This window comes from Myotis davidii, unplaced genomic scaffold, assembly GCF_000327345.1.
Source record: "Myotis davidii unplaced genomic scaffold, ASM32734v1 scaffold309, whole genome shotgun sequence".
In the NCBI taxonomy this organism is placed as follows: Eukaryota; Metazoa; Chordata; class Mammalia; order Chiroptera; family Vespertilionidae; genus Myotis; species Myotis davidii.
Genome location: NW_006383013.1, coordinates 235694 through 247264, shown reverse-complemented (window position 1 = coordinate 247264; position 11571 = coordinate 235694). Strand labels below are relative to the sequence as shown.

The 11571-nt window shown below is 52.1% G+C and overlaps 1 protein-coding gene across 1 annotated transcript in view; it reads left to right on the top strand.

Annotated features, from left to right (window-relative positions):
- ELMSAN1 (ELM2 and Myb/SANT-like domain containing 1) overlaps positions 1-11571 on the top strand; it is an 18478-nt gene extending 6907 nt beyond the window's left edge. The window contains exons 4-12 of the mRNA XM_006778869.2: positions 1116-1461; positions 3342-3408; positions 4049-4122; positions 4268-4371; positions 4716-4791; positions 5455-5543; positions 8391-8540; positions 9727-9939; positions 11355-11571. Coding sequence (XP_006778932.1) covers positions 1116-1461; positions 3342-3408; positions 4049-4122; positions 4268-4371; positions 4716-4791; positions 5455-5543; positions 8391-8540; positions 9727-9939; positions 11355-11555 — 1320 coding nt within the window. The 3' untranslated portion in view covers positions 11556-11571. The remainder of the gene's footprint in view (positions 1-1115; positions 1462-3341; positions 3409-4048; positions 4123-4267; positions 4372-4715; positions 4792-5454; positions 5544-8390; positions 8541-9726; positions 9940-11354) is intronic.

The following is an 11571-nucleotide window of genomic DNA, read 5'->3' as shown; positions in this document are numbered from 1 at the left end:
TGTGGGAAGGTTTAAATTTAGTTATTTAGTTATTTTTTCTTTGTAGTAGACTTTTTCAATCTTGCACAGAAATATGGAGAATGCTATAATCGACCCCGATATTTAGCCATCAGAATATAGTCGATCTTTTTTCATTTGTACCTCCACTTCTCCCTGCCACTGGATGTTTAGAGGCAAATCCCCAACATCATACTGTTGCAACTATAAATACTTTGGTTTGTACCTGAAGTACATCACGCATTCGATTCCCGGTCAAGGGCATGTACCTGGGTTGCAGGTTCGATCCCTGGCCCCGGTCAGGGTGTGTGTGGGAAGCAACCAATCGATGTATCTCTCTCACATCGATGTTTCTCTCCTTCCTCATCCCTCCCTCCCTTCCACTCTCTCTCTGAAAAAACAAATCAATGGGGAAATAAAAGTTCTTCAAGGAAGAACTCTCCTGTGAATTTTGTTAGACATGGGCCCCATGCCCAGCTCAGGTCTTGTCACATGCGGGGGGAGAGGGGTTTCCATTAATGCCTAGAGTTTACGTAGTGATAGCAGCCAGTATGTATTGAGTAATTACTATGTGCCAGGTACTGTCCTCAGTGATTTCCAATATTAATTCATTTAGTCCTCATAGATACCCCATTAAGTAGGCACTTATTATACCCATGTTAGAAATGATGATACACAGAGAGTTAAGTAATTTACTATAAGTGGTAGGTAAGGGAGGTGGATCTCAATCCAAGCAATCCAGCTCCAGGGCCTGGGCCCTTAACTATAGTCTTCTGCCCTACAGCATACTTTACAGCAGGAACTATGGGCTGTGGCCCAAATTCAGACGTAAAAAATGGTTTTAATATCTTTAAAGGATTATTTTTGAAAATGGGGCTGTGGGGACTGGGGAGAAGAAGAATTTATAGCAGAGACGACATGTGGTCCGCAAAGCCTAAATGGACTGTTTGGCCCTTGAGAGAAACAGTTTGCTGGGACCTGCCACCTGTCTCAGGCTTGCCTTGATGGGTGCGGTGGGCAGACTAAGTTTCAAAGGTGAGACCAGCAAGCAGTGGTCCAGACTTCAGCATCCCAGGACGTAGGAGGCTGAGCCGTCTTGTTTCTGTTTCCTTCTCCAGGCTGAAGACATGAATGTCAAGTTGGAGGGGGAACCTTCGGTGCGGAAACCAAAGCAGCGGCCGAGGCCTGAGCCCCTGATCATCCCCACCAAGGCAGGCACTTTCATCGCCCCTCCGGTGTACTCCAACATCACCCCATACCAGAGCCACCTGCGCTCTCCTGTCCGCCTGGCTGACCACCCTGCTGAGCGGAGCTTTGAGCTGCCCCCCTACACACCACCTCCCATCCTCAGCCCCGTGCGGGAAGGCTCCGGCCTCTATTTCAATGCCATCATGTCAACGAGCAGCATCCCAGCCCCTCCTCCCATCACGCCAAAGAGTGCCCACCGCACCCTGCTCCGGTCGAGTGAGTAACCCTTGCCTCAGGGGCCATGTGGAGAGGGAAGGCAGTGGGCAGGGATGAGACTCATTTTATGGGGCTGCTGGGGATTGGGTTGGAATGCTGAGAAAAGGGGCTCCACTCTCATCTCTGAGAAAGAGAAGGAAGTTGTCCTGGTTCAAGAATAAATGTGGGTGGAGGAGGGGTGTCAGCCTCGCGGCCTGGGTTCGAATCCCAGTTGCACCATGTACTGTTACATCCCCTGTGCGAGTCGTTTACACTCCCTGGGCATCAGCTTCTTCAGTGTTTAGATGAGAACATTAGTGTAATGTTTGGTTGATGATGAAATTGCCAACATTCAACTATTTTTAGGTCCACATACAGTAGTTTCCTATGGTTCAACCTAATAGCTTAGCTACCTCAGAGGATTGTGGTGAGGTTCAGATGCATTGCCATATGCACAGCACGTAATTTCATGCCTGATGCGTCATGTTTGTTCTTAATATTACGTGGCAGATCCTTTCTCCTCGGTCATTTTGGCCAAGAGCAGACAGTTTGGCTCGCGTGGGTTTGAATTGTAGAAAAATGTTGCCCGCTCTACAAAAAGATCCATTTCCCAGAAGGATGTGATAATGCTATCTCCTAGGGTGGGGAGAGGATTCAGTGGGAGTAAATACTACCAGGCATAGCACAGGGGTGAGGCAGTGCCATCACCAGATTAACCTCGGAGCCTGACCTCACTCATGGCTTAGTTCTCTGGTGCCCCCTGGTGTCTGTGAGTGAGAAACGGCCCACCTGGGCTGGCCGGCCTTCTGCCCTCACGCGTCCACGCCAAGATTCAAAGCTGCTCTCCCTGCCTGGGTTGTGCAGGAAGAAGTCGCTGTAGAGACCAGATTAGTAGCAAAGGAAAGATCTGTCCATGCATGAATACTTACCAAGAACTTGGGCGTAAAGCCTCAAATCGGATCCTCTGAGGGCGCCAGTGATATAGGGGGACACCATGGTCTGTTCTAGGGAAAATGCGGGGTCGTTAGAGAGTTGACACGGAGGCCTGGGAGACAGAAAAGCAGAGGCTCCTTGCGGTGTGGGATCAGTGAGTGAAGCAGACCCTAAGCTCCAAAACCCGCAGAGGCTGCTGGCCTGGGGTAGGGAGGAAAGCATTCACGAGAGGGTGGGGCGAGAGCTGAGCTTGAACTGTGAAGGGGCGGGGAAGACACTCTAGGCAGAGGAAAGGAGTGGGACCGAGACATGGAGGTAAGACTGTGCAGGGAAAGTGAGGGCCCACGTGTAACCAGCCTGCTGGGACCCAGGGCCCAGGCGGGAGGCGGTGGGAGGCCCAGGTGGAAGGGGACTGCTGAGGAGTGCAGGTTTTAGCTCACGTTGCAGAGAGGAGTCGGCAAAGATTGTGTGTTTGCAGCAAGGGAGTGTCTCTTGATCATGTGAGGCATTAGGAGATTAGCTCCTGAGAAACCGAGGCAGAGAACCCAGCAAGGAAGTGAGAACACAATTATGCAACAGCGATCTCCTTCACCACCTCACTGAGGTGCAGAAAGTTTCGGCCGCCTTATGAGTACAACCACAGCTTCATGTCAGAGTTAACCTGGCGTGTGGGGAGCTCCCAGGGCTAGGTTTTATGCATGATTTCATTCACTCCTCACATTATTAACCGTAGGAGCCCCTTTCAGTGGGTGTGGAAAATGAAGGCACCCACATATTTAGTAAAGTTGCAGTCAGTTGTCACCATGGCAGGCTGGGAGCCGAGACGCAGGATGCCTGATTTCCAGGTGTGAACCTCTGTGAGTCACCACTGTGGTTCTAATGCTGGGAGCAGCCACCTAGGGTTGGGGAGGGAGGGCTTTGCTGAAGGGAGGAGGGTACGGTCTACCAACCTGCCTTTTGTCCCCTAGATAGTGCCGAAGTCACCCCACCTGTCCTCTCTGTGATGGGGGAAGCCACCCCAGTGAGCATCGAGCCGTAAGTGCAGCCCTGCCTCTGGCCCGTGGTGTGAGGGTGGCCAATGGGGTCCAGGCATTCAGGCCCTTGGAGGAGAAGAGGGCTCTGCAGGGCCTGCAGAGGACTGGGCGGCCTCCCTGGGCTCTCTTTTCCTCGCCCTGCTTCTGTGTGGAAGTTGCAGGAAAAGGAAGGGGCCGGCCTGGTTTGCATTTGCCTCTGAGAATTAGAAGGGTAGTCGGAGAGACTCCTTCCCCGCCTGTAAACCTGGAACTCCTTCCTCCCTTCCCAGCACCGGGGCCGTGCTTTTCTGGCAGCACTTGGTGCCATTTGCCCGGTGTCCTCCCAGAAGCCAGATTGCCTTAGAGCAGTGGTTCTCAACCTTCCCAATGCCGCGACCCTTTAATACAGTTCCTCATGTTGTGGTGACCCCCAACCATAAAATTATTTTCGTGGCTACTTCATAACTGTAGTCTTGCTACTGTTATGAATCATAATGTAAATATCTGATATACAGCATGTATTTAGGCGACCCCTGTGAAAGGTGTGTTCGACCCCCAAAGGGGACGCGACCCACAGGTTGAGAACCGCTGCCTTAGACCCAGCTGAGGCCTTGCCATGCTCTGCCTGTCAGCTGCCCTCTGCATCTTCTCCCGTTCCCCAGGGAGACCCACAAGGCCGACTTGGTGTGGCAGCCATGGGAGGACCTAGAGAGCAGCCGGGAGAAGCAGAGGCAAGGTGAGAGGGGGCTTGAGCCAGCAATCCAAGATGGTCTTGGGTAGGTGGGTGGGCTGGTCGTAACCCGCCCAGCCCAGCCTGCCCTGAAAGTGATTTCCTCTCCTCCCTCCCCACGCTCCCTCCCTCCCTCGCTCCCACAATGCAGTGGAAGACCTGCTGACAGCTGCCTGCTCCAGCATCTTCCCCGGAGCTGGCACCAACCAGGAGCTGGCCCTGCACTGCCTGCACGAGTCCAGGGGAGACATCCTGGTGAGACTCCGCCCCCAGTGGAGGGACGGGCCCTCGAGGAGGCTGGCCTGGATCCATCTCCGCTGCCCAGGAGCCAGGCCTGCTCACATGCTGATTTGAAACAGGCTGGAGGGTCCAACCAAGTTGGGGGTTGTAGGGGCTCAGCCCAAGGAAACCCCAGTTCTAAACTTTGCAGCACAGGGTCGTGCCATCCACCCCAGTCCCTGATTCTGGGTCACTGGGTCCCCGCCTCCGACAGAGCGGCACCGAGGGCCTTCCGCAGCTGTGATTGCCTGAGGAGGCCCTCTAAGTTTTGCCCACTGAAACCCTGCCAGGGCCCTGACTTTTCTTCACTCCCCTTGAAGGAAACGCTGAATAAGCTGCTACTGAAGAAGCCGCTGAGGCCCCACAACCACCCACTGGCAACTTATCACTACACAGGTGGGCCTGCTGGGGGGTGGGTCAGCCTGGAGCCTCAAAGGGTCTCCCATCAGTGGGGCCCACTTAGTGCTGAGTCACAGCCCTGGGTGGAGGAAATGGCGGGTGGGTAAGCCAAGAGCCAAAGCATTGACTCCAAAGCTGGGGTAGCTCTCAAGGGGCTAACTGTGCCCTGGAGAGGAAGACAGGAGGGTGTGGGCAGGTGGGAGCCCGTCCAGGCAAGGAAACCCAGGACACAGTACAAGGGACAGGGATCCGGGGACTGCCATCCAAACTGGCATCCGGTACCTGGAACTTAGCCAACCCCTGGAGTGCCATGTCCCGTTCTGGACCCTGTGCTTTAAGAGGGACACGGACCACTGGGCATCATCATAGCAGCTACTGTTCCCGATCCCTGTGGAGTGGTCCATGTCGTCTGTGCCAGGCTGGGCACCAAGGGTCTCACATGCATGACCTCATTCAGTCTGCACAACTGGGGGGGCGGCTTCTATTATTAGTTCCCGCTTCACAAGTGAGGAGAGTGAGGTTCAGGGCCAAGTGACGGGGCTAGTAAGTGGCAGAAGCAGTTTGTGGAGCCAGCTCTGACTTGTCAGCTGGTCAGAATCGCCCCCCGTGATGCTCACAGTCCTCCCACTTCACTACCCCGGCTTCCTGTTTGCCCCGCAGGCTCTGACCAGTGGAAGATGTCTGAGAGGAAGCTGTTCAACAAGGGCATTGCCATCTACAAGAAGGATTTCTTCCTGGTGCAGAAGCTGGTGAGCTGGAGCTCTGTCTAAGGGGCAAGTGAGGGCAGGAGCTGCCTGTAGGATTTGGGGTCCCCCTACCAGTGGTGGCCTGCAGTCGCTTACCAAGCCCTCTTTGAAAGCACTTAATTCAATGCACTAAGTAGCCTCAGAGAATTTTGTAAACAAAACAAGCGGGGGGGAGGAGGGGGGGGCGGGTAAGGACTCCCCGGAGCCCTTGATTCTAAGCCCCCTTCCCTCACCTTAGGATAGTGTGGCCACACCCTGGGGTCTTATCCAGAGAGAAGCCTGAATGGGTATCAGACTCAGTGGCATCAAACTTGAAATAGTGGTGCCGGGCTGGCATGGCTGAGTGGTTGAGTGTCGACCTGTGAACCAGGAGGTCTTGATTCAATTCCCAGTCAGAGCACATGCCCAGTGGAGGGTGTGCAGGAGGTGGTCAATCAATGATTCTCTCTCATCATTGATGTCTCTACCTCTCTCACCCTTCCTCTCTGAAATCAATAAAAATATACTTTAAAAAAACAAACAAAACCGAGCCGGTTTGGCTCAGTGGATAGAACGTCGGCCTGTGGACTGAAGGGTCCTGGGTTTGATTCTGGTCAAAGACACGACCCTTGGTTGCAGGTTCCCCAGCTCTGGTTGGGGTGTGTGCATGAGGCAACCAATCAATGTGTTTTTCTCACATCAATGTCTCTCTCTGTCTCTCCCTCTTCCTTACACACTCTCTAAAAATCAATGGAAAAATATCCTTGGGTGAGGATTAACAAAAACAAACAAACAAAAACCCCCCACAACAACTTAAAATAGTGGCTTACCCAAGGGAGAGCTAGAAGAGAAGGAGGGTTGCAGGCCGAGCTGAGCCCTTCCCCAGGGGCCTGGAGCACTCGAAGGCCACAGTTAGTCTGTGGGCGGAGAGGTCACCCTCCGATAAGGGGAACTGAGAGCAACAAGTGACTGTGTAACTGAACTGGGTGGGGGCCTCTGCCTACGTCTTGTCAGACCCAGGGCTTCTTTCCGGTAACTCGGCTGACCAGGTAGAGGAGGCTGGAGCCTAGCTGTCCTAGGTTTATCTTGTCCTCTCCCTGTGTTCTTCTGGGGACTAAAGGGCTTTGCTAATTTGCAGACGTGCACCTTCCCACCACCCCTGTCTGGCAAAATCTGGGCTGTGGGCGAGTGAGTTGTGTGGCCCACTGAGGGAAAAGGGCTCCAAGAACGGGCTTTTTCCTCTTGGGATGGTAGATGGTGCCAAGGATGGCTCTGGGGACTGGACAGAGTGCTCATGAATTCTCCTACAAGGGCCCTGTTGTGAGGACAGACATCTGCTGGGTTCCTGATTGGGCAATATTTCCAGGAGCCCCTACTGCCTTAATGAAAAGAACAGACCAGTAGCCAAACAGATGATCAGAGAGAATTGCCAGTAAACGTGCAAACGGGATCTAATTAATAAAGTTGTGACTTGGCCATTCCTGGGAGATGGAGCAAGTCTGTTTCTCCTCAGGCCCAGAGGACCCCCTCTGCCTCCTTGGGCTCTGTGCATCGGACCTCAGAGCTGCCCAGAAGCTGGCAGAGCAGTCTGCGAGCCTGGGGGAGTGAGGAGAGTCAGAGAAAACAGCCTGTGTTTTCTGTGTGGGGGAAAGTAGCCCAGAAACTAAATCCAGAGGCCAAATAGATTTGTGAAATGGGAGGGCTAGGACTTCAGAGCGTGGGAGGCCCTTAGATCGTCTGGTCTCACCCCACTCACTATTTACACATGAAGAGACTTGTCCAAGGCCACACAGCTACTCGGGGGCAGAGTTGGGAACAAGATTTGGGCATCCTGCTTCCTTTTCGGGCTTTCCAGGGCTTATTAGCCTCCCTTGATAGTTTGACATTCCTCTGCCCTCCCTTGTCCGTCGCTGCCCCTGGAGAGGAGAGGAATTGTTTGTCCACACTGATGAAGAGAGTCTGTGTTGCAGGTCTGTCCTGGCTTTGAATGTGGAGGATGCCCAGGCATTTTCCTTTAAAGAATCTTTTTTATTTTTTAATTTTAGAGAAAGGAAGAGGAGAGAGAGAGAGAAAGAGAGAAGGAGAGAGAGAGAGATGGATGTGAGAGAGATACGTTGATCGGCTATCTCCTGCATACGACCCAACCAGGGATCAAACCCGCAACCTGGGTCTGTGCCCTGACCGGGAATCGAACCTGCCACCTTTTGGTGTACAGAATGATGCTCCGACCAACTGAGCCACATGTGCCAGGGCCAGACATTTTTCCCCTTTAACTTTTTATTTTGAAAAAGTTCAAACTTACAGGAAAATTGAAAGAAGAGTATAATGAACACCTGTATGCCCCTCACTTAGATATGCCAGTTGTTAACATTGGCCACCTTTGCTTCCTTTCTGTCTATATATAAACTTAAACATGCGCCTGTTCTCTCTGTTTTCATTAATAATTAAAAGTAAGTTACAGCCATCATGACACTCGACCCAAATATTGTCTAAAAACAAGGACTTTCTCCTGTAAAACCACAGTGGCATTATCATCAAAGAAACTTAAACTGATAAATAACACGCTCTAATATGCAATCCATATTCAAGTCTCCCCAGTGGCTCCATGGTGTACTTTTTTTTCTTTTCTTATATTTCCAAGGTACTTTATTCATGGTGTACTTTTTAGCTTTTAGAAAAGTAGTGCTGAAGCTTGGGTTAGTTGGATTGGTCAGCGGTTTGTCAGAGCAGGTGTTAGAGAGATGCTTATGTTTGGGATCTTGATTGAGTTTAGTGTTTGCTAAGTTTAAGGGGAGACATGAGGAAGGCTGGCGTATCCTCAGGCAGGTGAGCTGAACCTGGAACTCTGACCTCATTTTCGTTTCCAACCAGATCCAGACCAAGACTGTGGCCCAGTGTGTGGAGTTCTACTACACCTACAAGAAGCAGGTGAAAATTGGCCGCAATGGGACGCTCACCTTCGGGGATGTGGATACGAGTGACGATAAGTCAGTCCAGGAAGAGGTTGAAGTGGATATTAAGGTGATTTCCTTCCCACCCTCAGCTGCTGAGAGCCTGGGCTGGGGCTGGGTCCAAGGCAAGCCCTCCAGGAAGGAGTCCCTGGCGGGCAGAGAGAGGAAGGCAGTGTCCCTGATAGCCCCAAGTTGTTGATGTCCTGGGCTGGGCACTGGCCGTGGGCCTTTGGGTTCCCCTCTCTGTTGGCCAGTGACGTAGTAATAACACCCTGTGTTGATACAGAACTTGGAGGAGATTTCCCGCAGTATTTGCACCAGCGTCAATTTATTGTCCCCTCATAGCACACCTCTAACACTGTCTCCCAAACTTTAGCCATTCATGTATCACCTTTTTGATTTCTGCTATTTCTGCATCCTACCATATGTTACCATGACTATTTCTGTCATTTCCACATACCACTGGTGCTATTCATATTTTTAAATCAACTCATTTTTACTCTAAAGGCAAGTTGTATATCACAGTCATACATAGAAAACAAGTACTGCTTGGCACAGACGGTTCTAGTAAAAATTAGTGTGTGAAAGTCAAGCAGTGTTATTAAATTCTAGCCAGATAGTATTCTCTGCCAAGGCTCGGAAACAGGCCTGACCTCTCTTTAAGTCTGGAAAAGTGTAAAAGACACATTAACACGAACTGGAGACTTTCTCCTTAACATAATCAGAATTGAAAGAGGATTGAAAAGAGAATGTTATTTAATTCTGTCTGTGTATCCACCTGAAGTCATTTCTGGGGCTATAAGCCCACACTGGGTGACATGCTGCTCTAAGATGGGGTGGTTCGGCCCCCATTCTGCAGATGGGAAGGGGGCGGAGACACAGAAAGCGTTACAAGGTAGTTGAGAATGGAGCTCAAGTTGCTGCCTGGCTCCACCAGACCACCCTGCCCAAGAATGTGTCCCTGAGCACACCCGGGAAGATAGGTGGCCTGAGGGGAGGGCCTGGCATGCTCCCTCCCTGCCCCTGGCTGCATTTCAAGTGCTCGGTCTCATCCTGAAGGGTCCCAGGGCTCAAAGCTCGCTCTTCTCTGCCAGGCGGACTAGGGGAGGGAGGGTGTGGAGTCAGCACAGGAGGCCAGGCCAGGACTCGCAGGGACAAGTGAGCCCTGGCTGGGTCAGAGTCCGTGCTCTGTGGCTGCATGACTGAGCTCTGTGGCTGAGCTCTATGGTCACTGCCCCTGTTCTTGTCCCCCATAGACTTCCCAGAAGTTCCCCAGGGTGCCTGCTCCCAGAAGAGAGTCCCCAAGTGAAGAGAGGCTGGAGCCCAAGAGGGAAGTAAAGGAGACAAGGAAGGAGGGGGAGGAGGAGGTGCCAGAGATCCAAGAGAAGGGGGAGCAGGAAGAGGGGCGAGAGAGAAGCCGGCGGGCAGCGGCTGTCAAAGCCACACAGACACTACAGGCCAATGAGTCGGTAAGTGTGACCTCCACTGGGGGAGCCCAGGACCAGGAGAAGGGCTGGAGCTGGGCCCGTGGGGGTGGGAGGGAAGGCAGATCAGGAACATGACTAGGATTGTCATCATAAGAGCAGGAAATGTATTCTGTGCCTGATGCTATTAACTCATTTAATCCTCATAACCCTATGTGGTAGGTATTGCCATTGTTCCCATTTCACAGATGAGGAAATTGAGGCCCAAGGTCAGATAGCTAGTAGGCAGCCTGACTCCAGAGGCTGCCATTAAATGTCACACACTACCGCTTTTGTCTCTGAGACTTAGTGAGCAAGGGTTTATGAAAACGCGGAAGGTGTGTGGGACATGGGGGAGGCATTCATGAGGTGTAGCTCAGGCAGGGCTCCCCTGAGAGAGCTGTGTCCCTGACAAAAATGTCTGGAACTGAGCTGAGGTCATTGGCGTAGTAATAATGGCCCCTCACCCATGTTCTCTGCAAAGTGCTTTCCTGCCCCGATCTCATTAATTCTGCACAAAAACCCCATACAGTGTGAACCCTCGCTTGACAGAGGGAGGAAACCGGGCTCAGGTACTAAGTGACTTGCCTGAGGTTCCACCCCAGATCCTAGTGCAGTGCCCTGTCCACCACATCACAGGCCAAGAAGCAAGACCTCCAGCCAGAGCTGTTCTTGTCAGGGAGGGTCCCCCGAGAGAGGGTGGAGATGAGTTTGTTGGGGAAACTGCTCTGAGAGTTTTTTATTTCGGTGTTGTGCACTCTGTGGACAGGCTCACGGGAGTTCTGCTGACGTTTGTCAACATTTCCTGTAGGGTCGACCCAGTACACATGCTTATGACTTCTAATAGCCATCTGGGGCTCCCCTAGCCCCTGAATACATGCCCTGAACACCCCTCTCCAGGTCAGCACAAGGTGTCTGTTCTCTGCTCTCTGGCACCTGCCTGGCGTTTCCCATGGTGGCTCATGGTGTCGTGAACTAGATGCCTTCACATCTTCCCCTTCCACGGGACTGTGCACTCTCCAAGGAGGGGCTCCTGTCTGTCACTTTGTATCCCCAGCACCTGTGCATCACATGGGCTTGAATCTCACTGATGGAATCAGGTCATGAATGGACTACATGACTGCAACATGAACACGTGTGTCATTCATTGAGACACCAAGTCCCGTCAGATACATGGAGAAGTCCTGTGGCGGCTAGGGCTGACCCACAATTACCGTACCAGCTACTTTGTAAAGATAGAGTTGGCCAAAGGTGGAATGGGTTGCTGAAAAGGCAGTGAGTGCCTTGTCACTGGAAGGATTCAAGAGAATGCCAGGGCGGAAGTGTCTGACCTTTAGGAGTCCTCTGTTCCCTAAAATTTCAGAATTTGGGATCCTGTCTTCCCCAGATCTCTCAACGCCTCTTTGTTTGATTCTCTCCAGGCCAATGACATCCTCATCCTCCGAAGCCATGAGCCCAACGCCCCTGGGTCTGCTGGTGGCCAGGCCTCAGAGAAGCCAAGGGAGGGGCCGGGGAAGCCACGGAGGGCACTGCCTTTTGCAGAGAAGAAGAAGAAAACAGAGACATTTAATAAGACCCAGAATCAGGAGAACACTTTCCCTTGTAAAAAATGTGGCAGGTAAGATGTGTCTCCATGGG